Source organism: Micromys minutus (genome assembly GCF_963924665.1).
Source record: "Micromys minutus genome assembly, chromosome: 9".
Taxonomy (NCBI): domain Eukaryota; kingdom Metazoa; phylum Chordata; class Mammalia; order Rodentia; family Muridae; genus Micromys; species Micromys minutus.
Genome location: NC_137978.1, coordinates 27,792,519 through 27,819,613, shown reverse-complemented (window position 1 = coordinate 27,819,613; position 27,095 = coordinate 27,792,519). Strand labels below are relative to the sequence as shown.

The following is a 27,095-nucleotide window of genomic DNA, read 5'->3' as shown; positions in this document are numbered from 1 at the left end:
TTGCTTCTATTTGCCTGGGAATTTTATGAGTTACTTTTTCTTTACAGCTGAATTGTGTGTGTGTGTGTGTGTGTGTGTGTGTGTGTGTGACATTTTCACTGTCCATTTTGTTTCCATTTCCTAGCTACAGTGAATAGAGTGGCAGAGAGCATGGCTGAGCAAGTTTCCACGGAATAGAATAGTATATGCTTTGAGCATATGCTGAGGAATAGGCTAAGTGGGTCATCTAAATAGCTACCTTTCTTAAATCCCATTTTACAGAGGAGGAGACTGGGACAGAGAGTTCAATTAAGTTGTCCAAGTGCACACAGCTAGTTAGTTACTAACAAAGCCAAGATTCAAATACACTTTGGTATAATCCTTACTTGTTAATAACTATTCAAGTCTGAATGGAGATGGTGGATGGAAAAAGAATGAGTATGTGCTTTAGCATTTCAGAGCAGGGGATACTCATGTTACTGTCTGCTTGGGAGTCAGAGAAGGCTTTGTACTAAGCCATGATTTAGGGCCAGATTTTTCAGGTGTTTTATTTTGGCAGAATAAAAAGAAGCAAAATAATAGTATGTTCAAAGACTTAGATGTGAAATTATAGGGCAGAAGGTAGTCCTTAGGCTGCCCCTGCTTGTCTAGCATGCCCCCAGGACCCTTCAGCTCTTACCACCAGTTCTAGGATGAGCAAATGCTTGTTGGTAGCTTGAAGTCTCCAAGAACTGCCCAGTTTGAGGTATACATGAGAAAGGCATACATAAGAAACCATGGGGGCTGGGCTCATCAGGCAACAGCATTTATTACACATGATTGAAATCCTGAGTTAAAGTCCCCCAAACTCATGTTAAAAGATAGATGTGGTCATATATAACTCCAGTGCTGTAAAGGAACTGGGACCGGAGAATTTCTGGGGCTTGCTGGCCACCATTGTTGTTCCAGGTTCTGTGAGATATATACCTCAAGGGAAGAGTGATAGAACAGAGCACCCAGTGTCCTCTCTTGGCTTCTATGCTCACAAATATGTCTGTGCATACACCACATACACATGACAGCATTAGCACTCCCCTCTCAAAGGGAGCTGGAGAGAGCTGTCTCTTTCCCTGTGGATTTAGGTAGTAAGTAGCAGCTCTACTGAAGTCACCATGAAAATTCAACAGGGTTCTTGCTCTTGCCATATCTGCTCAACCCACAATAATATAACCCAGAAATGTGGCTGAGTATATGCCACCAGTATCTCCATCAGTACATGAAGGAAAAGGTGCCATCAGGTTGGACTAAGTGAGCTTCCTTGAATGGTTATTTCAAGACTTATTTAGCCAAAGAAAGAGGTCATGTTGGCTTTGTACATTAAAAAACAAACAAGCAAACAACAAAAAACCTTTTAAATCTTCAAGGTGGGGAGCAGGGAAATACAAGAATATTGGTGAAGATGAACTTTTTTTCAAATTCTCAGAAGAGGAACTGGGCCATTGCCAAATGCCGTGGATGGCTTAGACCCCTAGAATGTGCTGCAACAGCTGGATTCCAATAGAAGGACCAGACCAGGAAGCAGCCACTGACCCATTTTACCCTGAGAATCTTTTCATGTTCACAGAGGAGGTTTTTGAACAGAAATACTCATGGGGCCTTCACCAGAAAAACAAAGGGAAGAATTTTTATCCCCAAAGAAAAGGCTATATAGGAACTTGGGAAGAAGAAAAAGTGATTCTGGATCCAAATCTGGGAAAGTCTTTGACCAGCACTTCTGACACTGGACTCTGTCATCGTGCAGCTGTGCTTGGTGTACATGGTTGACTCAAGTATCTACATTTGATAGAGAAACAGCCAACATCAATGGGGGTAAGAAGCCTGTACAGAATGTGCTCAGATGTAAGAATGTGAAGCCAATGAGGAATGTTCTGTCTTATACATATGGAAGGAGAGTCTGCAATAAAACATCAAGAACTATGGCCCTGAAGAAATTTGCAAAGACTCTAGTGACCAACAGCCACATAAAGTTCAGCCTGACTTTACCTGTAACAATGACCTTGAAGCCATTGCTTTTCAGATAAGCAGAAAGTAAACCAGATGATCAAAAGTCTTATCAAAGAATCAAATTTATGGGCAGAAATGAAATTCCGGCTTTGATAGAGGTCCTGAGAAAAAATGACATCTTGACAGAGATCAGGATTGACAATCAAGCCAGGTGCAGCGGTGGTGTAGGTTTTTAATCCTAGCACACAGAAGCAGGCAGATTTCTGAATTCAAGGCCAGCCTGGTCTATAGAGTGAGTTTCAAGACAGCCATGGCTACACAGAAAACCTCTATCTTAAAAATCAATACACACACACACACACACAAACACACACACACACAGGATTGGCAATCAAAAGCAGCACTTAAGAATGGCTGTAGAGGTAGAGATTGTCCAGGTGCTAGATGAGAACTTGAAGATCCTGGAGTTTTTATACCAATTTATCAAGCAAGGCATAGACAGACAAGTGGGAGCTGCCATTACAAAGAATAATGATCGAGTTCATAAGGAGAGAGGTGAAGGAGACTTGAGATAAAGTTCACTAGAAAAGGTAAGCTTTCACCATGAAGCCATTAAAAACAACGACCTAAGCTCTCTTCCCCTTCTCCATAGTTGTCCTCACCCCAGTCTGTGTGTCTGTGTTAGAGAATGTATGCATATGTACACAGTATGTAGAGCTGTGCTCACAATCATTGCTCAGAGGTCAACATGACATGTCTTTTTTTGCCATTCTCCACCTTGTGTTTTGAGAGGTTGTATTGGCAAACCTGGAGTCACTGTCCTGGCTAACAGGACAACCAGGACACCCTTCGACTCACCCTTTTCACCTTCCAAGCACCAGGGTTACAGGGAAGCACTGTCATGCCCAGCTTTTGTGTGGGTTCTGGGGGGATCCAAACTCAGGTCCTTATGCAGTAGTCACGTATCTTCTGTGTCATCCTAGCTCTCATGGAACCATCTTATCCACAGTTACTCAGTTATGTTAACCATCAAGCTAACAACCCATTATCCTTATTTCCCCACTACTTTGATGTTTTTAAACAAAATTTCAATCATTTGGTTTTACTAATGAAGACAGCCAGATGCTAGGGTGAAAGCTTGCTAGCTCAAAACAGGCAAAGCAAAACACTCAGCTAACCTTCCTCCTCAGCCAACATGCAGAATTCCCCTCTCTCAAGTCCCCAAATTTCTTTCAAACTGGAGGTCTCTCCCTTACACTTCCTGTGTCTCTCCATCCATCCTGACTTCTCACTCTTCATGACTTTTTCCTATGTTAACCTCCTGTTGACCGGTTGCTTGTTCTGCCTCTTAACCTATGCTTAACTTTATTTAATCCTGTTTACAATAAAAAGAAAGCTCTTGGATTAAAAGTGTGTTCTAGGGCTGAGTCAGACCACAACTAGAAACAGTTTTTTTTTTCCAGTAAATAACACAAACTCAGGGTTCACAGTGTGATCAAATATTCTGCAACATTTCCCCCTTTTTGTCTAAATAAAAAGGAAAGATTTTAATTCTAACACAATAACACTGTTTACAATCATGAAGCTATTTCTACCAAACTTTACAATAAACATCTTGGTTGTATTTGGCAGTCTCAATTCAAAGTTCTGTAAGATGTTTTTGTCATTCTTCTATGAATTCAGCAGTTTCAATGTCCTGAGCAGTTTGTAGTCCAAGCTGATCTTTGGGTAGTGTTTGTCAGCTTGGTGGCAGTCCTGGCTAAGTAGAACACAGCAGTCACCCTAAAGATGTCCACTGTTTGGCAGAACGTAGAAGAAGAGGCATGGGACTGTTTTGCCCCAGTGTTTAGTGTTACCACAATCCAGATGGATTTGTCATTGCAGAGCCCCATAATCAGCTTGGAGACCTCAAAGGTTAGTGTTAGGAATGGTCAGGGTCTATTGTTGAAAACTTAAACATTTAAATATCAGCAGATATTCAAAAGGTTTGAGGACCATAATCTATTAAGTACATCTGAGGTACACAAACTTTATTCCTAGTTACCTGCTTCACACTCAAACGTAAAACACATACAGGAAGCTAGTAGAAGCCTATTTCTCGAATTAGGTAATACTCTGTATGACTACTAGTATCATGACAAAATAAGATGTGTGTGTGTGTGTGTGTGTGTGTGTGTGTGTGTTAGATAATATTTATACCTTAAGCAAAGTTTTAAAGAGTCAAATGAAAATTAAAAGATCATGAAATTAGTGTCAATAGAACAATCCCTGGATTTTCCTTTAACAAGAGGCATGAATGGGTTTAGAGGCATGTTCCGATGTCAAAGCCAGCTTTAATTTTTAATTGCATAGGGAACATTTGCCACTTATGTCTGGAGAGGGCAGCAGAGACAAGCATTTGGGAATTTGCTATGGATTGATTGGCCAGCTGCTAACCGGAAGAAAGAAGCAAGGGTTTGCCTGGGCTGTTCTTCCCCAGGCCCTGCCCCGCATTGGGTGGCTTCCCCTTCTAACATGGGGTTAGTGCTAATCCTGGTCTCCAAGCTGGGATTTCAGGCCAGTCAGCTATCAATACCACTTGCCAATTTACTCTTTGTACTGGTTGGTTTTGAGTCGACTTGTCACAAGCTCGAGTTATCACAGAGAAAGGAGCCTCCGTTGAGGAAATCCATGAGATCCAGCTGTAAGGCACTTTCTCAACTAGTGATCAAGGCGGGAGGGCCCAGCCCATTGTGGGTGGTGCCATCCCTGGGGTGGTGGGTTCTATAAGAAAGCAGGCTGAGCAAACCAGAGGAAGCAAGCCAGTAAGTGACATCCCTCCATGGCCTCTGCATCAGCTCCTGCTTCCTGACCTGCTTGAGTTCCAGACCTGACCTTTTTTTGGTCAGCAATGTGGAAGTGTAAACTGAATAAACCCTTTCCTCCCCAGCTTGCTTCTTGGTCATGATGTTTTGTGCAGGAATAGAAACCCTGACTAAGACACTCTTTTCCTTGGGACATTGTCTCTGATGATTCATCCTTTTTCTTCATATGTTTTACTTGTCTAGTGGTCTCTAGCTTTCTTACTTGGATGCTTTTATTCTGTAGGAAAGATGAAAGCAAAACCTTGCCCCAGCCCTAACTCTGGGGTGTTCCTTTTTGGCTGGTTATATATTTACTAGGGCAAAATGTTTTTTGACAACAGGAAAAGTATTATCTTTCAATTGAAATTTTTAAAACTATCATTCTCTTTATATGTAAATTCAAGGTTTAAGTGTATTATATTTAGATCACAAAAAACATTCACTTTAAATTTCACCCTGCCTTTTGTAAAGCAGCTTTTAAATTTACATCACAGCAATTCTTCTGTGCCTGCCTCTGCCCCTGCCTCCAAAGTATTGAGATTAAAAGTATGTACCTCCAAACCACCACTTGGCTAGAAATTCCTTAGGGTTGTCCTAGTTTAATTTGATTCCCCATTTCCCACTATTATTTAGTCTTAGGGGTAAACTTTCAAGTTTTTGGGATGTATAATCTATCATTCTTGCTGATTTATTCTGAATTTGTTCCCTGGTAAATTTCAATTTTTCTAGTTTTAATTAAAGATGATGCCAACTTGTTCCCTTTTTCATTGTTTTCAGACTTTTTGCTTGTTTTGCCTGTATGGGCTTTATAAAATGATGTCTTTGCTAAGTTTTATTAGGTTATGCCTCCCATGACCAAGTATCTTTGCCTGTATCTGCCAGTTAGTGGTTTTCCATTGCACATGAATTAGAGAAAGTAGAGATTTTCCTTTTGTTTTCCTAGTTATCTGTGTGGTAGCCAGTGGTGCTGTGCTAACTTTGTGGCTCCTTCCTCAGTGTTGGCCAGGTCATCCCAGCTACAGGCTGCTGCTTTCTGTTAGCTTTGGTTCCATCAGTGGTTGACCGTCAGTAGGCCACACATTAGCCAAATGCTATGACTATTCTGTGGGTCCCCACAGTTGACAGAGGAATTCAGATAGGTACCAGTTCTACTGTAATCCCATCTGGGACTTTGTTTCACCTGAGATTAAGTTCTAATCTCTGGAAGCTGATTATATACCTCCTGAAGATGTCAATCTGGATGCCAAGATTTTGGTGAAATTAGTGTTGCATCCACGCCTGTGTCTACTAAACCTTCAACTTCAGTACCATTTACTTGTGTTTTTGTATTTGGCCTCTAATCATTTTTAGCAGTTTGCCAAAGTATTTGTTTTCTTGTCTCTCCTTTTCTTTTCTTTTCTTTTTTCTTTCTTTCTTTTTTTTTTTTTTTTTTTGTTTTATCTGCTGAAGCTGTTCTGTCCTTGATTACATCCAGAGCAATGTTGTTCTTAACAACAGGGATCACATTTTTAACTGCTCTGTAGATGAGTTTCTCTAACACTGACAGGAAATGATTGAATCAAATTGTATATCGGCCTGATGGAGGTCCCCTAAGGTGTTTTCTCATGGCAAAGGATCACCTTAACTATTCCTTGTTGATCTGCATTTATTTGTCCATTACTAGCCTTTGCCACACCTTCTGTTAGGGCCTTCTTTTTGGGTTATCTCTAGGGAAAAAAAACCATTGTTTCTAGGAACACCTTGCCTAGAGTCCCTTTCCAGATGACCTTGCTTACCACAGTTAAAACATCTGATGTTTTAAATTTTCTTAAAATTTAGAGTAGCATCATAAACAGAGATTCAATACCAGCCATATTTCTAATCCATTCATCTACTGGTACTGATCTCACTTTTAAAGGCCTAATCACCCCTTTGCATTCTAAATTAGGATTTTCAAAAGCCAAAATGATTCAATTGGTATTTTTCTGACTTCTGAATCTGATACTATTCTATTTACAGCTGAAGTCAATCTTTGGAAAAAAACAAGTGAAGGCTTCGTTTAGGCTTTGTATAATTTTAGTATATGACTCAGACCTCTTTCCTGATTCTTCAACCTTGTTCCAAGCATTTAAAGCTGTTAACAACAGTGTCAAGGTATTATCATCAAATTCAAGCTGCCTTTGTAACTCAGTATATTAATCTTTACCTAGCAACTGAGCTTGGGAAATATTGATAGCTCTAGCCCTGTTTCATTGTTCTATGACCCTAGCTTCCTCCTCACACTGTGCTTGCCATTGTATCTGAGAACCTTCTAATATTGCTGTTGCCAAATCTTTCTGGTCTTGAGGGATAATTCTGTTCTGAGTTGCCTATGAACTAAGTGCTTCACATAGGGTGAATGCACACCATACAAAGCAATATGTCTTTAGGATTACATTTAATTTCTTCATAACCTTGGGGTGCCTATTGTCTGCTGATAGTTCTTGTACAGTATCTGGATAAACTAAATTGGTTTTCTAACAACCTGGGGTCACCCCTTTTTAGTTTCCTCATGTGGTGGCTCTATAGGTTCTTGTCTAATTTTTTCTGTGTTTGAGTATTTTCATTATTTTCACCTATAAGTCTGTCTGTCTTTCTTCCTTCTTCTCCCTTCCCTCCCCCCCCCCACTTCTTTCTTTCTTATTCTGAAATCTTTATTAAGGCAGCATGATAGAAATAGGCCACCAGCCCAAACCTGTGGCCTGAGGAAAGACCTGTGTCTATAGGGCTTGACAGATAGCTCAGTCACCTCCCAGCATCCATCCCTGCTTAAACCCTCTCTGCTGAAGAGGTGGAGGGCTAAGGAGAGGAAGGCATCGCTTCCTACAGGGGAAGGTTGTAGCAGTGCCTGGGCCACAAAGCGGTAGCAGAGGGGAGGGAAATAGCAACCGCTAGGGTTACCACTACTTGTGGGGTACAGGCCTCACTGTACCCTATGACAGTTGTATTCAAAGAAATAAATTAAAATGACTATCATCACCCCTCAATTACAGAAGCTAAGCAGGAAGCAAAGCAACAATTTATGGATTCTTGCTCTTCTGGACAAGGCCTAGGCTGTTCCCTCTAAGCAGCTGAAATATGGATTACTTGGTGGCCATCTAAGGTTGGCTCCTGAAGGACCCAAATCCAAATGCAATGGCCCTGCGAGGGCAATGCCTTTGGAAGGTACTGGGGCGTTTTGGCAATTGAAAGGGTTGGCACCCCAGACAGAGGGACTCAAAAGAAATGCTGGTGTGTTATTTTACCTGCTTGTAATTTCACTGAGAATCATGGCCCAGGACAGCCAAGCTGGTTGAGTGGGAAGAAGAGCCAGCTGGCCATGCACCCTCATAACCAAGCAGTCCCTTAGTGCACACTGTGGGGATAGGCAGGACCTGGCCCCTTGGGCTTTGTGAGGGGAAGGAGAGCCCCCCTCGGGCTTCAGATATGGCATGGATTGTTCCTAGAGGCAGGGAAGGGGTGGCAGTGGCTCCTCTGCTTGGTGGCCACCTGAGGGGGTCTGTCCCAAGCTACAGGTGTATGGCTGTGACATCTGTGGGGGTGCTGGTCTGAATGGGGCCCTGGCTGCTAGAGCCCCTGGGGGCTTTTGGGCACAGGGCTGGGGGCTGTCTGAGCAACTTCCCTGAGGCTTTCCTGAAGGCAGCTTCGATCTGCTCCTGGCAGGCACTCAGGCAGTTCACTTCAGTGCCTGTGATTCCGGCCAGTAACTCCATGAGCTCATCTACAGACATAGAGCAGGTGCCTAGGCCTAGCACTGCAGCCCCCAGTGCTGCCTGTGGCGATCATGAATGGAGGGTACATCGCAAGGGTGTAATCTGTAGCACAGAGGGCCAAAAAGGTCTGAGCATACTTTTTGACCAAGGCCTGCCGGTCACTGGGCAGAGAAAGGCGGTACAGAATCAGGGCCAGAAAGTCATGTGCAATCACAGCCTCTAGGTCTCTCTTGAGGTTCCCCAGGACCAGCACCTCCCATTCCAGCAACTTCCAGGTAGACACAACTTGGTCCATATAGATGCAAAGCTTCTCAATAGTCAGGGGTGTGGTTTCGCGCGGCTTGGAGGCCAGCAACAGGCAGCCTGTACCTAGAAGCTGCAATTTCGCCTTTCGGGTGGGGCCGCGGGGCAGGTAGTGATCCAGGTAGTTCATAACCAGAGGGAAGACATCCTCGCAGCACTCCTCCTCACACACCTCCAGCATTCGGTACGCCAGCATCTTCCGCACATGCGGCTTGATCTACTTTTGCATGCACTGGAAGTAGGAGGCTCACAACCAGAGCAAAGTCTGCAGGACACACTGATTCCCCAGCAGCCGCGGGGTCCATCCGGCCCGGGGCTCATGCTGGGTGACCTCGCAAAACAGCAGCTCCATCCTGCGGTGGATCACGGGTGAGAGCAGAAGTGCGGGCTAGCGAGCCCTAGGAGAAGTGACGTGTGAGGGAGATTGTTGGGTCCAGGTGAGGCTGGCGCTGGTGAGAATCCCCAGCCTGCCTACCACCCGCACCGCTTCCCTCTATAAGTTTTTCTAAGGCTTGTATCTTACCCATTTTTCATATTTGGCACAAAAAAGAAAAGAAAAAGAAAAAGAAACCTACTATGGCTATTAAGGATAAATGTGAATTACCAGACTGGTAGCAATTATAATCAGTATTATGTGAATTTCAGTTATTTGGCCACTTGTACAAGTTAAATGACAGAAACCTTAGTGACAACACTGAAACTGACTCTGACCATAGCAGTTAAATGAGAACGGCCCCATGGGCTCACCTTTTGGAACTCATGGTCCACAGTTACAGGAATTATCTGAAATAGGTGCCCTTGTTTGAGTTTTGACACTGGGGCTGGCCTTGAGATTTCAAAAGCTCATGCCAGGCCCAGTCTCTCTCTCTGTCTCTCTTTTGGCCTATAACTTGTGGATCAGATGAGAGCTCTCAGCTACTTTCCCAGCACATCTGCCTGCCATGCTGTGTGTCATGATGATCATGGACTAGTCCTCTGAAGTGGTAAGCCAGCCTCCGGTCAAACGCTTCCTTCTATAAATAGCCTTGGTCATGGTGTCTCTTCACAGCAATAGAACAGTGACTAAGACAATGGCCGCTTTCATACTGCCTTGTCTTACTTTCCTATGTGAACTATTTTCAACCACTAAAAAGGGATTTAGTGTATATCTTTGTAATTACATTGAAACTAATCTCTGTTTGTATGCATTGCTTTGAGTTAGGATAAGTATATCAGCTTACCAAATGAGATGCTTATATTGACACTCTAACTGGGTAAGAAAATGTGACAGTTTAACACAAATTTTTCATTAATTCCAGAACAATCACTAAAATAGGTGGGGTGTTGGGGAGTAGCCCTGAATCCAGGCATAGTAGTACATGCTCATACTCCCAACATGGGAGACTGAGGAAGAAGGATTGTGAGGTCAGAATCAACCTGGACTCTATAGTAAGACCATGTCTCAAAAAAATAAGTAGAAAGAAAGAAAGAAAGAAAGAAAGAAAGAAAGAAAGAAAGAGAAAGTGTGTGAGGGAGTGGTACTCTTGCAAGTAAAAAGCATATTTGGGTACAGATAGGAAGAGAGGCAAGACAGAAAAATTAGTTTGGGGCTAGAGCATCAGAATCATGATTCTAAGTGGTAGGCAAGAGAAAGTGTGATGTTAGAGATGGGCTTTGAATATTATATGGAATAATCAAAGTGATTAAGATTATACAAAATCCAGTTATGCCTAGAAAAACTATAATTAGACCACTACAGAGGAAATATATACATTAATATGGAGAGAGGGGTAGATAGAAGAGGTAGAATGTGAATTTCTAGAGCACAGAAATAGCACACGTAAGAGAGTCAAACGCATCAGGTGGTAAGCATAAGTGTATTTCATGGTTAGTATCAATCTATCTGAACATAATTTTAAAGGAAAGACTATGGCAATTCAGCCCCTGGAGGAACAGAAGTTTACTGTGTTGGACTGGAAACTAACATCCAGATAAATAAAGAAAATGAGTTTCTTCCATGCCAGTAATTTGTTCAGAGTGCTTGAATTGGACATGTTTCTTAGTCTGCTAAGTGTAGACACAGTTGTCAGCCCTTTCAGCTTAGTGCTCTGGAGGAAGTGATGGCTGTGGCATTCTTTAAATTGCTACATACAGTCATCTCCCTTTCACAAGATACAAATGTAAATTGCAAATGATAAATTAGTCTCGAAGTTGACTCTGGCTAAACATAAGCCTACTGCTTCAAGTTGTTTACATTTAGGAAATATTACCTTTTAGGTAGCAAAGGCCCTTCTTTCCAATTCTGATTACTTGCATATGATCCCTTGGGACCTACGTGGTAAAAGGAAAGAACCAACTCCACAAAGTTGTCTTCTCACCTACACACACACACACACACACACACACACACACACACAAATAATAAGTAAACTAAATTAAAAATGTTTATTTAAAAAAATTGGAGCTGGAGAGATGGCTCATATTGCATCCTTGCACAGACCCCCAAAGATGGACCTGTCTGGGGAAGCCAGGGAATGAAAAGACACACAAAAAACCTGGGACCAGATGGTTTGTGCTCTTGGATGAGAAACTTCAGCAACCTAGAAGCTCAGACTGTTCATTGTGTACAGTTAAACTGGGAGGTGAGGTTATCGAATATAGATAAAGAGGCAGGGTTTGTATCCAGCTGGATCAAGTTTAGCTAATCTCAGTGGCAACAGTCTTGTGGACACGTTTTGCATACACTGTCAGCATCCTTACTGGGCTAGCCACAGGGAATCTGGCACTTCTTGGACTTCCCGTGCTGACTCATCCTGCTGACACAGAATGGAGAGAATATGGGAAGGGAGGAAGGCCCTCACTCTGAAATTTAGTTAGCCTTTCCTAGTACCTGGCAGTCAAAAAACTTCAACACAGCTGATAAAACCAATGTGTGTTTGGTAAAGACATCTCAAGCAAGGATGTTAAAACAAGTGAGTTTTGCTGAGAGCCAGAAACAAAGTGGACCAGCAAACTAAATAAAAGCAATAAAACCATAATGTTACACACTGTAATCCCAGCACTGGGAGACAGAGACAACAGGGTTGAAAGCACAAAACAGTTCTCAGCTGTGTGGCTATTTTAGTGAGTTGGAATCAAGCCTGAACTATATGAGACAACATTTCATAATCCTTGTCCCTGCCAAAAATGAAAGAGAGCAGGTGTACAACTCAACAGCAAAAAATGAACAGTGTCATTACAAAATGAGCAAAGGACCATATCTTGGTCACTGTTTTCTTGCTGTAAAGAGACACCATAACTAACACAACTCTTATAAAAGAAAGCATTTAATTGAGGACTTGCTTAGAGTTTCAGATGTTTATTTTATTTTATCATAGGGAGCTTGGTGGCATGCAGGCAGGTGCTGGACCTGAGAGGTACACCCTGGTCTACAGTCTGAGAAAGTCTATGGGGTTGGCATGGGTTTTCTAACCCCCACAGACACTAGGCACACACGTGGTGCACATATATACAGTCAGACAAAGCATAATACACATAAAAATAAAATAAAGATAAACGAACAACAAAAAACCCTCATGCTAAGTGAGCATAGCTAGATCGGATGGTCATATTTTGTGTGGTTCAGTTTACACAAAACACTTGGGACAGACAATGGTAAAAGCAGAGCAGTTGAATGGGTGCAGGAAGGAAATGGTACCGCTGCTTATCACAGAGAAAGAAATGGAGATTGTAACACTTCAGAGAGACTGTTGAAAGGATAGGGCATGTAAAAAGAGTAGGAAGTTAAACAGATGTAAAATATAAAGGAAAAACAGGAAAAATGAACACCAACTTCATATAGTTGGAGTTTAACATCTAGGGAAGTTTGGTCTTTTTAAAAGAAAATGGCCCAGGAACTTTCTTTTTCTGTGTTTGCATATACCTATGCACATGCACACACCAGAGCAGGATGTCCTGTGTCCTGCTGTCACTCTCCGCCTTGTTTCCTTGAAAAAGGATCTTTCACAAAACCTAATGGCCTTGAAGTCCCAGCAACCCTCCTGCCTCTGATCCTCCTACACACAGGAGTTATAGGCAGTCACAGCCATACCTATCTTTTCATCGCATAAGTGCTGGGATCTAAACTCAGATATTTACACTTGTCCGTAAGTGCTCTGGATAACCACATCCCTAGTTCCCATGTGCTTTTCCGTGTTAAAATTATAATTACCATCTTTATTATTGTTTTGAAAAAGGATACAGCTGAACATTAAAATTCATTAAAGAACTCAAATATACGTTATTAAAATTAACTAGATGAATTTTATAAATGTCTAGAGAAAAAGCCTCAGTTTTGATGTTGAAGAAGGTGGAAGACACTCTTTTAGAAGCAGACTTTTAGGGTGTGTATCTCACAGAATGCAATCGAGTAGGAGAAACCACTACACTTAACTGAACTAGTTTGTGTTAACTGACTTCAGTAAACTCAGAAAAGACAAAACAGTTGCACATGGTGCACACCTTTAATCCTAGCACTCTGATGACAGAGGCAAGTGGATGTCTATAAATTCAAGGCCGGCCTGGTTTACATAGGAGTTCTAGGCCATCTGTATAGTGAGTCCAACTCTCAAACAACAACAAAAGACAAAATAAATGCAAACTATACATTGGTTCTATGTCTAAATTGCATAGGGAACTTTTGTATTTCTTAACTAACTGGCTGGCGTTTTATCTTTGAGAAGGTGGTACTTTACCATGGTAAAGAGAAAAATTGTAAGATTAACCCTACTCTTTGATTGCAGATGATGAAAGCCATGAACAAATCCAATGAACACGTCCTGGCAGGAGGTGCCTGCTTCAATGAAAAGGCCGATTCTCATCTTGTGTGTGTCCAGAATGATGATGGGAACTATCAGACCCAGGCCATCAGTATTCACAATCAGCCCAGGAAAGGTGAGCCGTCCACCTATGGAGGAGTCATTCGTTCATTCATTCATTCATTTACATACTTATTATTATACACGTATGGGTGTTTTGCTTACATTTTTGTCTGCTTCCAGCAAAGTCCAGAGAGTGCATTAGATCCCCAGGGTCTAGAACTCAAGCCGGCCACAGTGGGTTCTGTGGAAGAACAGCTAATGCTCATCACCACTGAGCCATCTCTCCAGCCCCTATTGTATTTTAATTATTAAAGTTTGTAGCAGGGTTCCACCATGTACCACCAGCTGGCCTGGAATTAATTATGTGCATTAGGCTGGCTTCTGCCTAGTGAGTTGCTGAGTTTAAATGTATATGCCACCACACCTGGCACAGCGGAGACTTTTAATAACGGAAGGTTATTCTGTTGAAGTATTGGATGTCTCAGATCCCTACCACCTACTTTATAGTCGATATGTGACCACAAATTAACTTTTTCAAGTATATTTTGAGCATTATTTTTCCTACTCGAGTAGCTATCTGGCTCTTTGAGTCTTAAGGTTTGCAAAAGGAATCTTTGTTATAGAGGAAGTCAGTTTTTTAAAAAACCTGTCAGGGCTGGAGAGACAGCTGTGGTGCACATGCAGTTCCTTTCCTTCACCCATTCTGTTTTTACTTGTTTCTCAAGACAGATTTCTCTGTGTACTCCAGGCTAACCTGGAACTTGCTTGAGATCTACCTGCCTCTCTGCCTCCATCTCCGAACTGTTGGGGTTTAAAGGCAAGTGTTACCACATCTGGCTTAGTACAACTCCTTCAGAAGACATTTCCCTGAGCACACACACTGGGCAGGTCTAGCCACCTGTAATCCAGCTCCAGGGGAATCTAGTCCCTTTGGTCTGTACATGTACCTGCACAATATCAAGTGTACAGGCTCTTGTGCTCTCTCTCTCTCTCTCTCTCTCTCTCTCTCTCTCTCTCTCTCTCTCTCTCCCCCTCCCTCCCTCCCTCCCTCCCTCTCCCTCCCTCTAGACTTTAACCCGCTAACAATGCCTGAAAGCTGAGACTAGGCTCTTGAGAGTAACTGTAGTTCAGACAGAGATGCAGAGATGAATTAGCTCATTTGCATCTGAAGGAAGACTTGGCTCTGAGTGTGGGCTCACCATTTACAAAGGAAGAATGCTCTCAGATAGGGCTGCTGACCTATTTTATAGATGGGTAGTTTCAGAACACTTGAATTTATGAAGCCTTGTTCAGGTCACAGTACCCAAAATGTCCCTCAGGTCCGATGATTTGAAATGGTCATATTGTCAGGTCTGGTCTGGTGCTGTGTAGAGAAATCCTGTCTCAAAACGGATGGATGGATGGATGGATGGATGGATGGATGGATGGATGGATGGATGGATGGATAGACAGATAGATAGATACACAGACAGTTGATAGATAACACAGATGATAGAGATATAGATGGATAGATAGATAGATGATGGGTGGGTGGATAGATAGATGATAGATAGATAGAGTGATAGATAGATGATAGTTAGATAGAAAGAAAGAATGATAGAAAGAATAATAGATAGGTGGAATATTTATATAAATTTGGGAAACCTGTTTTAAGTAAGTTTTGACACATTGCCTTTAGTCTTTTGACAGCTGATGCTTGTCTGGTTTTCTCAAGAGAATGATGGTGTATAACTCTTCCCAAATTTTTTCAACCACAAACTTAATCCCCCCCCCCCCCCAAGTTCCTACTAAAACTCTTACTTTTGTTTCTCATGCGTTTTGTGAAGCATTCCTGTGGAAGATTAAAAATAAGCTACTTTTTTTAAAATCTGAAAATAAAGATTCAGTTTATTCTCTAATAGCTATAAAATGTAGAACCGTTAAGAAAGAAGGTAGCTAAAGATGCAACTCAGTTGTAGAGTGGTTATCTCACAGACGTGAGGCCTTAGAAATAATAATATACAGAGCCAGATCCAATGAGCAAAAGTTACAGGAAGCCATACTTGGCTCAGTTTGAGTTATAGTTTGTAATTCTGAGAGTTTCCAGAGGTAGGATGCTTATCTTGTGTCTGCATCTGACAAAGGCTTGATCACTACTTTATAGGGTTAATCGGTAGGAAACTGGATTAGCTCAGTCCAGTTGAAGTTGTAGAAACATAGCCAGATGGTGGTATATGCCTTTAATTCCAGCATTTGGGAGGCAGAGGCAGGATCTCCCAAGTTTAAGGGCAGCCTGGTCTACAGAGTGAGTTCCAGGATAGCCAGGGCTACACAGAGAAACCATTTCATGGGGGGAAAAAGAGGTAGGAAAATAAGAGCAGTATAGTGAAGTTTTTATAAAACTAAATATGATTGTGTATTCTCTAGACTTTGAGGGATAGTGGTAGCTCATGTGAATGTGTACACAGGCATGAAAATGGGCCTGTGCTTAACTTTGTACATTTCCATGTGGAAGCCAGAGGTCAGCATTAGGTATCTTCTTTAATGGCTTGCTCACTGTGTTTATTGTTTGTTTTAACATTTATTTATTATACTTGTGTATGGGTCAGAGAACAATTTTGAGAGAATTGGGTTTTCTCCTTCCAACATATGGGTCCCAAGTCATCAGATCGTGTCAAGTGCCTTTTCCTACTGAGTCAAGCCGGTCTCAGACTTATTTTTTGAGATACGATCTCTCATTTTACCTGGAGCCCACTGTTTGACTAGACTAGCTAGTCTAATGGCTAGACTAGCTGGCCAGTGACTCCTGAGAACCACTTGTCCCCATCCCCTAGCTGGAATTACAGATGAACACTGCTGTACCTTCAATTTTATGGATACAGAGGAGGGGGAGCCAAACTCTGGTCCTCATGGCTATAAAGCAGGTACTCTGCCAAATAAGCCATCTTCCAGCCCTAAATATCTATTATGAATAGGCCTTTAAAAATAACTCTACTGGGGAAGTGGGGTGCACACCTTTAATCTCAGCACTCAGGAGGCAGAGGCAGGTGGATCTCTGTGGGTTTAAGGCCAGCCTGGTCTACAGAGTGAGTTCCAGGTCAGCCAGAGCTACACAGTGAGACCCTGACTCAAAAAAGCAAATAAAAGCATCAAAACAAACAAAATAATTTTACTTGGCAGATAAAGTAGCTAACAGACCTCATTTTGTTTTTTAGTTGACACATTTTTTCCCTTTTTAACAACTTCAATATATACTTAGTTATAAAATAGAAAAATTGGAAATTGGTAAATTTCCTGTGAAGAGCCAAATGATTAATATTTTAGATTTGACAGTGTTTGCTACCAGATGTGCTCTATTTAGAATTATAGTACTGGACTGCCTTAGAAAATATGTAAGTAAATAGACCTGACTTTGTTCCAGTAAACAATTCTTTCAGAAGTATGCTGCAAGCCAAGCTAACCATAGGACTGGCCATTAAATTTCTTCATAAAATTTGAAAAAAAAAGTATGAATTTTTAAAAGAAGTTTTGTATAATTCTTTGATTCTTGGTTGAGAAAGAGAGCAGCAGAGTAGAGGATTGAATCTTAATTTCTTCACACACCTATGGTTAGTTAGCATTACAAGTAGTTGGTTAGTTGCACACAGTCGTGTTTTGTTTTCTGTATAATGATACCTAGGATTCCTGGTTCATATTTCTTTATTGTTCTCTTTTCCTGTGTCAGCAGTCTGTCTGCACTAACCTATTTTTATGTTTGTTGTAGTGACTGGTGCCAGTTTCTTTGTGTTCAGTGGCGCACTGAAATCGTCTTCAGGATTCCTTGCCAAGTCCAGTATTGTAGAAGGTAAAAGATGAATTGTTTATTCCAAATGCCTCAGTTTGATCCTGATTTTACAGCTGAAAAATGGGCACCACTGAGAGGGTGAGGGCTGTGAGTATAGTTTCGACGGGTAAAGATCGCCTCGGGGTACAAACCGGATGAAGTAGTACTCCAAGGCTTACCTAACAACATTCCTGCCTGTGAGGTGGCTCAGTGGGTAAAGACACTGCCACTAAGCCTGAGTTCCATTCTTAGGAGTCACGTGGTGCAAGGAGAGAGAGCTGAGTCCTGGACGTTGTCCTCAGACCTCATGTACACAGTGTTATTTGCGTATGTCCTCAAACAAATAAATGTAATTAATAGCATTCTCTTTTAAAGGTATTTTTAAAATGTGTTGGTTGAGAATTCCATGGACATATGTAGAATATATCTTGAACATATATCCATTGCCCACTCTTCCCAGACCCCTCCCCCAACTTCAGTTGTTTGAGACAAGGTCTCATGTAGCTCATGCTGGCCTTGAGTTTAATATGACAGAAAATCCTGAAATCCTGTCTTTGTTTCCTGAGTAAAATCATTCTTTTTTAAAAGATGGATTCCAATAGACATCATAGATAATTTTACATATTTTTATACATACTGCTTTGATCTTTTTTGGTAAGTTTAGTAAAACTGAGTGAAGTGCCTCATATCTCACAATTCCAACTACACGGTAAAATGATATTTAGAAATTGTTGGGGAGCAGAGCTGGAGAGGACATGTAATTGTTGGTCCAGGAGATCCTGTGCCTCTGTCTACTGTGGGCACATACATAGTACCCACCCAACACACACATGCACACATATAAGCATGCATGCATATACACCAATGCACATATCCAATACATACCCACCCAACACATAACAACATGCATACACCCAACCACACAGAATTTTAATTTTTTAAAAATCTTTAAAAAAAAAAAAGAGGAAAGAAATTGTTGGGCCAGTGAGAAGGCTCAGTGGGTTGTGGCACTTGCTGCAAGCCTGCTGGCTGCGGTTTAAACCCTGGAACCCATGGTAAAAGCACAAACTTTCCCAAATCGTTCTGTCTGTCACATGAGTGCTGGTACATACACTTGCCTGCACTCCAACATGCATGTATCAGATGCACACATATATAAAACTTATAGAAATATGTTTTAAAAAAGGAAATTGCTGGGTAGATTAGAGCACTGCTGGGTTTTGCAGAGGACCCATGGTCGATTCCTATTCAGACAGCACACTTTCCCAGCATGGTGAGAAGCGTGGGGGCAGCCCTGGGGCTGAGATCTGGGTAGTGATGAGCAAGCAGACACAGACAGACAGACAGACAGTCTGGGCCTGGCATGGGCTTGGAAACCTCAGAGCCATTCCTAGTGACACCTTTCCTCCAATGAGGGCACACCTGTGAATTATTTCAACAGTTCATCTCGGGGCTGGAGAGATGGCTCAGTGGCTAAGAGCACTGACTGCATTTATATAGGTTCTGAGTTCAAATCCCAGCAACCACATGGTGGCTCATAACCATTTATAAAGGCATCTGATGCCCTCTTCTGGTGTGTCTGAAGACAGCTATAATGTACTCACATACCTAAAGTAAATAATTCTAAAAAAAAAAAAAAAAAAGACACTGTCTGCTTGTCCAGAGGTCCTGAATTCAATTCCATCTGTAATAGGATCCAGTTCACTCTTCTGGTGTGTCTGAAGACAGTGACAGTGCACTCACATAAAAAATAAGTTCTTAAAACGCCAGTTTATCATGCAAATATATGAACCAGTGGGGGCCACTTTCATCCAAATCACCACAGTAATTTTTGTTTGGTGGTTTTTGGTATGTTTTGTTTTTGATAAAGTGGCTCATTATGTAACCCTAGCCCAGAACTCTTTATGTATGTAAACCAGGCTAGCTTCAAAGTTGATCCTCCTTCCTTTATAGCCCAAATACTGATATTAAAGGTCTGTATCACCAAACCTAGTCAAATTTTGTTTTGTTTTATTGTTGTTGTTATTTAGTAATTTTAAAACAAACATTTGCAGGACAGTCATATACCAGGCAAAAGTTAGGAGAGATTTAGAAGCCAATACATATAGTCAGAGGTTGTAACTGCAAGGAGTTAAGCAGGAATAAAATGCTCCACCAGGCTGAAGAGTAGCTATGGGGTCATGTGTAAGGTTTCCCTCTGAGCAATCTCAGAAGAAACATGTGATGGGGTCTAAAAAGAAGTCAGCAGTGCCAACGTGGGAGAACCTCCATGTTTGCTCTCATAGCTCCTTCAGTAAGAGTTTCAGCTCAGTCTGTTGGTTTTCAAGCTTATATTTAGTATCAGAGGATCTACTAGATGCTAAGCACTGTGTCTCAGCCACCTCCCTCCCTGGTTTCCCACTGTTTCCATCTGTATTACCTTCATGCTGATACTCTTAGATGGTGTGATGGTCCAGATCACTGCTGAGAACATGGATTCCTTGAGGCAGGCACTTCGGGAGATGAAGGACTTCACCATCACTTGTGGGAAGGCAGATGCAGAAGACCCCCAGGAACAAATCCACATCCAATGGGTGGACGATGACAAGACAGTTAACAAAGGGTAAGTTAAACCCTCAGAGCCTCTACGAGTCAACTCCAGGGTTTGTCTGCTGGGCACACGGCTGCTTCAGAGTTTGGCCAAATACCTGCCTATGAAAAGGGAATGTAGAACACAGAATTTTTAATTTCTGGGTTTTTAGCTTAATTTCTTTTTTTTAAAAAAATATTTATTTATTTATTTAATGTATGTGACTATGCATACTGTAGCTGTCTTTAGACAACCAGAAGAGGGCATCAGATCCCATTACAAATGGTTGTAGGCCACCATGTGGTTGCTGGGAATTGAACTCAGGACCTCTGGAAGAGCAGTTAGTGCTCTTAACCACTGAGCCATCTCTCCAGCTCTAGCTTAATTAAAAAAAAAAATTTTTTTTTACATTCTTAAAAGTTGTATGTCTCTGCGTATTACTATACACATGTCCCTGGACACACATCCCTTGGATCTGGAGTTACAGGTGTTAGGAGCTACCTATCTTGGATACTGGGAACCAAACCCAGTTTCTCAGAAAGTATGCTTTTAACCACTGAGCCACTTCTCCAGCCCCCTAACTCGATCTGTGAAGGATTCCCTGTGTGCGTTTTTGAGGGAAAGCGAAGGCAGTGAGACTAAAGGAGGTCTTTGGAAGTTTCTTGGATAGAACTGTGACATTTTGGGTATCAAGCATCTTTGCTAATACATTCCATTTGAATAAGTCAGCACTATAAAACTAAGACTGAGCAAGACTTTCACTTAAAACCATCTCAGGCTTTAAATCCAAATTCCTCCTGGTTCATGGCAGCTCAAATGGTTCACACCAAGACCTTGGAATCATTTCTGATTCTTTTCTTTAGTGCGCCACAATTAACCTAACAGTAAATCCTGTTTGCTGTGCTTTAGGGTACACCCCAAGCTACAGTGGCTCTCACCACCCCTGTGACCATCAGATTTTAAAAAGCAACTTACTTTTAACAGTTTAAATCACCTCAGTCAGGACAACTGATGCCTCCCTCATTTCTGGTCTGTCTCGTCTGTTCAGACAGCCAGTGGCATCTAGTGTCTTTCTAAGGACCTGCATTTTATGCTGTTTTGAGACAGGGTCTTACTCTGAAGCCCAAGCTGGTCTGGAATTCTCTGTGTAGTCTAGATTGAACTCAAACTCAGAGCAGTCTTCCTGCCTCTGCCTCCCCAGTGCTCAGCAGGACACTGGCCTTCTTACTTGAGCACAGCTGTGCACCTGCCCCAGACCTTTGCAGATGTTGCTCTCAGCCTTCCCTCTTCCTCAAGACGCCCTGGGATCAGTTCTACCGCCTTCTTCACATCGTTCCCAATGCCGGTCTGTGAGGCCGGCGCTGCTAATGTCTATATTCTTACTTTGTTGTACATTTCTCTCTCCATATACAGCAAGACTACTGGTATTTCTTGTTCCCATTGCCCACTTTAGATTTCTCTTTTAAAATGTTTATTACATTTATTTATTTGGGGATGAGAGGGGCTTGCTCACCTGTAGATGACAACTTCGTGCAGTTGGTTTTTTCCTTCACCTTTGTATAGGTTCTGGGGACCAAACTCTCTTTTTTTTTTTAATTAAACAACTTTATTTTTAAAAACAGAGATAAATGTACAGATTTTAAAGCCATTTTTGCATAAAACTATATGAATATATATTTTTGTCAGTACTTGATTTTTTTTTAAAGGTTTAATAGTATGCATTGAAAACTTACTAGTTACAGTGAGCATAAAGTACATGTAAAACAAGATGTAACATGGAAACAGTCAAAGTTTTCTTGGTGTGTAAAGATTAAACATAATGATTTTTAAATACCAAGGATTGTCACAAGGCTGCATTCTTAACTCTTGAATTATTAATGATTTAAGGTCCAGGTGTAACACACTCTGAGAGGGTGCTATACACTTTTTTTTCTAAGACGGTCTGAGGCTTCCACATTTTGGCTTTCTTTCTTTTTGAGCTTCATATGGTCTGTGAGTTGTTTCTGGGGTGTTCAGAGTTTTGTGGGGCTGGTATCCAATTATCAGTGACTGCATATTATGTCTATTTCTTTTGTGACTGGGTTATCTCACTCAGGATGATATTCTCTAGATACATCCATTTGCCTAGAAATTTCATGAAGTCATTGTTTCTAGTAGCTGAGTAGTACTCCATTGTGTAAATATACCACATTTTCTGTATCCATTCATCTACTGAAGGACATCTGGATTCTTTCCAGCTTCTGGCTATTATAAATAAGGCTGCTATGAACATGGTGGAACATGTGTCCTTATAATATGTTGGAGCATATTTGGGGTATATGCCCAGAAGTGCAATAACTGGCTTTTCAGGTAGGGACCAAACTCTTAAGTAAAGACCTGCATACAAGCACTTTTACCTGCTGAGACATCTTGCTAGTCCCTGATTTAACACTGAATGGATAGAGAATTAAGAACAGGACCAGGCATAGTGGCACATGCCTTTAATCCCAGCACTCAGAAGGCAAAGGCAGGGGGGCCTCTGAGAGTGAGGCCATCCAGGCTATACAGTGAGATCCTGTCTTGAACAAACAAAAGAATCAAGAACATAAATAGGCCTAAACATTGCTGAGAGGAGTCTGGAGTCTTTGTAGCAATCAGTGTGTGCTCTTTTTGGAGTAAATGTGTATTTCCACATGTTTAATTTGCTTATTACATTTTAAGGGAGAACTAGGTGTCAACAGTAATTCTGCTTAGGAATCTAAGAGTGATAAAATAGCAGTGAAGATAATGTGTTGTGCTGAACACTTGCCTCCTTCATCCCGGCTTCCATTCACTTACTCATTCATTCATTGGTTTGTTCGTTCATTCGGTGTCACTAGTGGAGAATGAACTTGAGCCCTCTGCAGCCTTAAATAGTTCTTAACAAATTCTCATTAAATTTCCTAAGGTCCAGTTAATGGTCAGTATCTGAAATACAGAACCTAAGGATGACATGTTAGACTCCTTCCCTTCAGACTCACTTTCTAAGGCAGATATGCAAAGAGGAACATGATGAACATAGTTCTAGAGTGAGGAGCACAGTGGGGAAGCAGGCTGGGTACGTAGCCATGTGTTTATTACAGGAAGAAATGCTGGAAGAAGAGCAGGGTGACCGAACAGCCTGTTATGTTACAGTAAAGTGAAAATTGGTTCCTGTAAGGTGTCTGCCTTTTACTCTGTGCTTGAATTGTTTCAGTGTATAACCCTTTCCATGAGCATCCTGTGTCTTGCCATGACAATCCTCAGATGTCTTCAGCAGGGTACCCCAAATTGTGACACGATATCTCCTTCCCTTTTCTCTATTGTAGTGTGGTGAGTCCTATAGATGGGAAGTCCATGGAATCCATAACCAACGTGAAAATATTCCATGGGTCAGAGTATAAAGCAAATGGGAAAGTCATCAGATGGACAGAGGTAAGGAAATGTCCTGTTCTACCCAGCAGAGCCTTTGCTAAGCTAAAAGCCCACTCTGCTGATTCAGAAGGAAAACTGGGCCAGCAAGATGGGTCAGTAGGTAAAGGCATTTCCAACAAGCCTGGAGATCTGAATTGAGTCCTTAGGACCCCAATGGTGGAAGGAAAGAAACAACTCCCACAACTTGGCCTCTTAATTCTTCACACTCTAAGTAGCACTTGTGTGACAAATATGCATTAAAATAAATATTAAAGATGTTTAAAGAAAGAATTCTCTTTAATGAAAAAAAATCTTTTCATCTATCTATTCTATTTAATCCGCTGACCTGTCTTAGCTGACTGGGAAAATAGTCCAGAGCTGTAGCTGCTGCACTCTGCTGTGTCTGATGTACTCATTTTCATGGATTTGCTTTGCAGTACAAGAAGGGTGTGTGTCTGGGTGGAGCTTCGTTCTCAGAGAGCTGAGGATGACATGTTGTACTCATAGTTAGATTCTTTAAATGATGGCTGGTTCACAGTAAGATTTGCCAAAGATTAGAGGCAAACAACCAATGGCAAGTTCCCAGTTCAAAATCAGATCTCTTCAGCTTTTAAGCTACTAGCCAGATGTGCCTGCACACACCTGTAATCCCAGTACTGTAACCAAACAACAACACAACCCTTACCCTTAAGGCTTGGGAAATCTCAGAGGAAGAGCAGAGATATTTAAAGAATCAGGACCAGCACATTATTGTGAAGTAGTGTCTTCTGTGTATGTCAGGAAAGCTGTGCCCATGGAGTTTTAACAATATGGTTGTCTAAGCAAGACCCACATGATGACATCATCAGTTGACATCACCAAGTAGACAGGGAAATTTTACAAGCTGGCCCTAACAAAGAGCTTTAGGCAATTAATGCTGCTGAGTGAGGGCAACTCAGTCCCTTCCAGGGGCCAGAGCCACTTATAAGTGAGCCAGTTTCAGTGGTCAGCCCTAAGCACATATGAGCAACTGGAAATGGACTCAGCAGGTTGTGTGTATATGTGGTGGGGATCCTGGAGTCTTGAAGTAAATGCTTTGCCATGGAGCTACATGTTCAGCCCCCATATATTTAGCATAGCCCCCTTTGGACCAGCATACTGGAATTGGTATATAATAATATATAAACATTGTATATTTATACTTATTTTTATTTTAAATTTTGTCTTTATGTTGTTTCACCTTTATATCATCCAGAGAAGACAAGCTGTTGCTTTCTGTGTGCACAGAGGCAAAGTAGACATCATGGAATCTTTTGAAGGCCAGCTGTAGCGATGCATGCCTGTGATCACAGTACTCAGGAGGCAGACAAGATTGTTCTAGTCATCGGCCAGGCTAACCTTTACAGAGTGTGGGAGTGTGCTCCAGGCCAGCCAGAGCTACACAGAGAGAGGAGGAGGGAGGAAAGAGGGAAGCAGGTCCTTTGAGAATCATAACTTAGCCTGTGAGCTGCTGAGGTGGCTCAGTGGCAGAATATGCCCTTACTGTAAAGCCTGACAGTCTGAGTTTGAATTCCAGAACACATGAAAAGATGGAAGGAGAGAACTGACTCCACATGCACACCATGTCACATGCATGCCTATCAATACACAGTCTGAGGTGTCGCCATCAGAAGCATCATCTCGTTTGAAACATACTCTTTCGTTGACCTACAGCTCAACAATTAAGCCAGACAGTGAGCCCCAAGGATCCTCCCTCCTGTCTCCACCTCCCTCATACTGGGATTGCAAGAAAATATCACCATGCCCAGCATTCCTTCCTTCTTCCCTCTTTCTTTCTCTCTCTCTCTTTTTCTTTCTTTCTGGGTTTTCAAGACAGTGTTTCTTTGTGTAGTCTTGGCTGTCCTGGTAGTCACTCCTATAGAGCAGACTGGCCTTGAATTCAAAGATCCACCTGCCTGTGTCTCCCAAATGCTGGCAGTAAAGCCACGCACCACTGCCACCAGGGAATCAAACTCAGGCCTTCATCATATGAGACAAGAATTTAACTGAGCCCAGAACAGTTTAAGTCCCTTGAGAGCTGGCCTGGCAGTATGGCTGACCCCAGTAGAGGCATACAGTAAGCAGAACTGCCTGTTTCTGTCTCCTGAGTGCTAGGATTGAAAGCATGGACCACCATGCCCAGTGTGTCCCATCTTTCCTTTTGACACAAGGTCTTAAGTATGCAGTACTGGCTGGCCTGGAACTCATAGGTTTCCTACCTGAGGCTTCTTCAATGTTAGGATCAAAGGCATTCACCATTACACCGAGGCACTGCCCGTCTTAATACACTTGATTAATCTGTGAGGAGCTGGATTCCCCAGTCTACAATGACTGTTCTTTAGACTCTCATATCACCTCCTAAGAAAATTAATTGCCTGTGCTGCATTGCCTTCTAAAGCACAGTTTTTTTGCACATGTCTCAAAACAAAACAAAACTGTACGGTACAAAACGGAAGACTTTTAGGTTCAGCAAAGGAAGTGTCATAGCACAGGTTAGCAGGCATGCAGGGTGCTCCCTGGTGTGTGGATGCAGAGACTGGCAAGCAGGGATTGTCTTTGGTGCGACAGTTTACTTTTTAAAGATTTTATGTCTCTATGTGTGCATGATGTGGCAGGCACCTCTCATGGCCCCTCTATGAAGGTCAGAAGCCAACTTTATGGACTCGGTTCTTTCTACCTTCACGTGGGTTCCATGTGTTTAAACTCAAGTGGCTAAGCTGTGCAGTGTGTGCTTTTACCTGCTGAGCCATCTCTCCAGCCCATGGTGTAGCACCTTTCCTGCCCCAAGGACTATATTGCATGCTCTTTCCTCCAGGGCACTGTACTGCTTAGAGAACAGGATGCTCAGACATAGGGTAATCTGCTGTTCACATCTAGGCACAAGGTGAAAGCCTCTTGTTTGTGATAGGTGTTTTTCCTAGAAAACGATGACCACCATAACTGCCTGAGTGACCCTGCAGATCACAGCAGGCTGACCGAGCATGTTGCCAAGGCATTCTGCCTCGCCCTCTGCCCCCACCTGAAGCTTTTAAAAGAAGACGGAATGACAAAACTGGGACTCCGTGTGACACTTGACTCAGACCAGGTAAGATGCATTTTGGGCAGCTTTTGGTTTTGACTTGAAAAGTGTCTGTTTTGTTTCTTTGATCTGTGAGTTTTCCTGAGTCCTCTAGTTCTGTTCTCACCTGCCTCCAGCAGTGACACATTGTCACCTGCCTCCAGCAGTGACACATAGACATGCACGCCAACTCATCACCTTCCTTCTGTCTGTGAGGTCGACACCTGTGATGAGCATGTGTTACCCCTTAAACTCCCCATCCCCAACTAAGAGGTACTGTTTGTTCTACAGTCCCTTAGGGGCAGGCTGCAGGTGTCCTGGTATTGCCTTTCTCGCTCAGCTGGACCAAGCTCCTACTGACTGGCATCTACTGCCACTGCCTAGTAAGAGTTTTCTTGCTGCCAGGATTTTCATTTAGTGAGTAATTTGAGCTGTCCCTCCAACAATTTTCCTGTCATTGAACTTGACAGGTTTTTGCTTGTTTTGCTTTTTGTTGAATTTTTTGAGTCAGGGTCATACTATATTGTCCTGGCTAGCCTTGAGCCCACAGAGATCCATCT

General features: G+C 42.1%; 1 protein-coding gene and 1 pseudogene across 5 annotated transcripts in view; one reads left to right on the top strand and one right to left on the bottom strand.

Annotated features, from left to right (window-relative positions):
* Positions 1–27,095, top strand: part of ZFYVE9 (zinc finger FYVE-type containing 9) — a 132,373-nt gene that overhangs the window by 98,529 nt on the left and 6,749 nt on the right. For all 4 annotated transcript variants that reach the window (XM_080921430.1, XM_080921428.1, XM_080921429.1 and 1 more), the window contains 5 exons: positions 13,600–13,750; positions 17,420–17,500; positions 19,919–20,081; positions 23,375–23,480; positions 26,386–26,562. In XM_080921430.1, coding sequence (XP_080777556.1) covers positions 13,600–13,750; positions 17,420–17,500; positions 19,919–20,081; positions 23,375–23,480; positions 26,386–26,562 — 678 coding nt within the window. The remainder of the gene's footprint in view (positions 1–13,599; positions 13,751–17,419; positions 17,501–19,918; positions 20,082–23,374; positions 23,481–26,385; positions 26,563–27,095) is intronic.
* Positions 8,333–9,191, bottom strand: LOC308424083 (G1/S-specific cyclin-D3-like; annotated as a pseudogene). Its single transcript has one exon. The product of its transcript is annotated as a G1/S-specific cyclin-D3-like (transcript).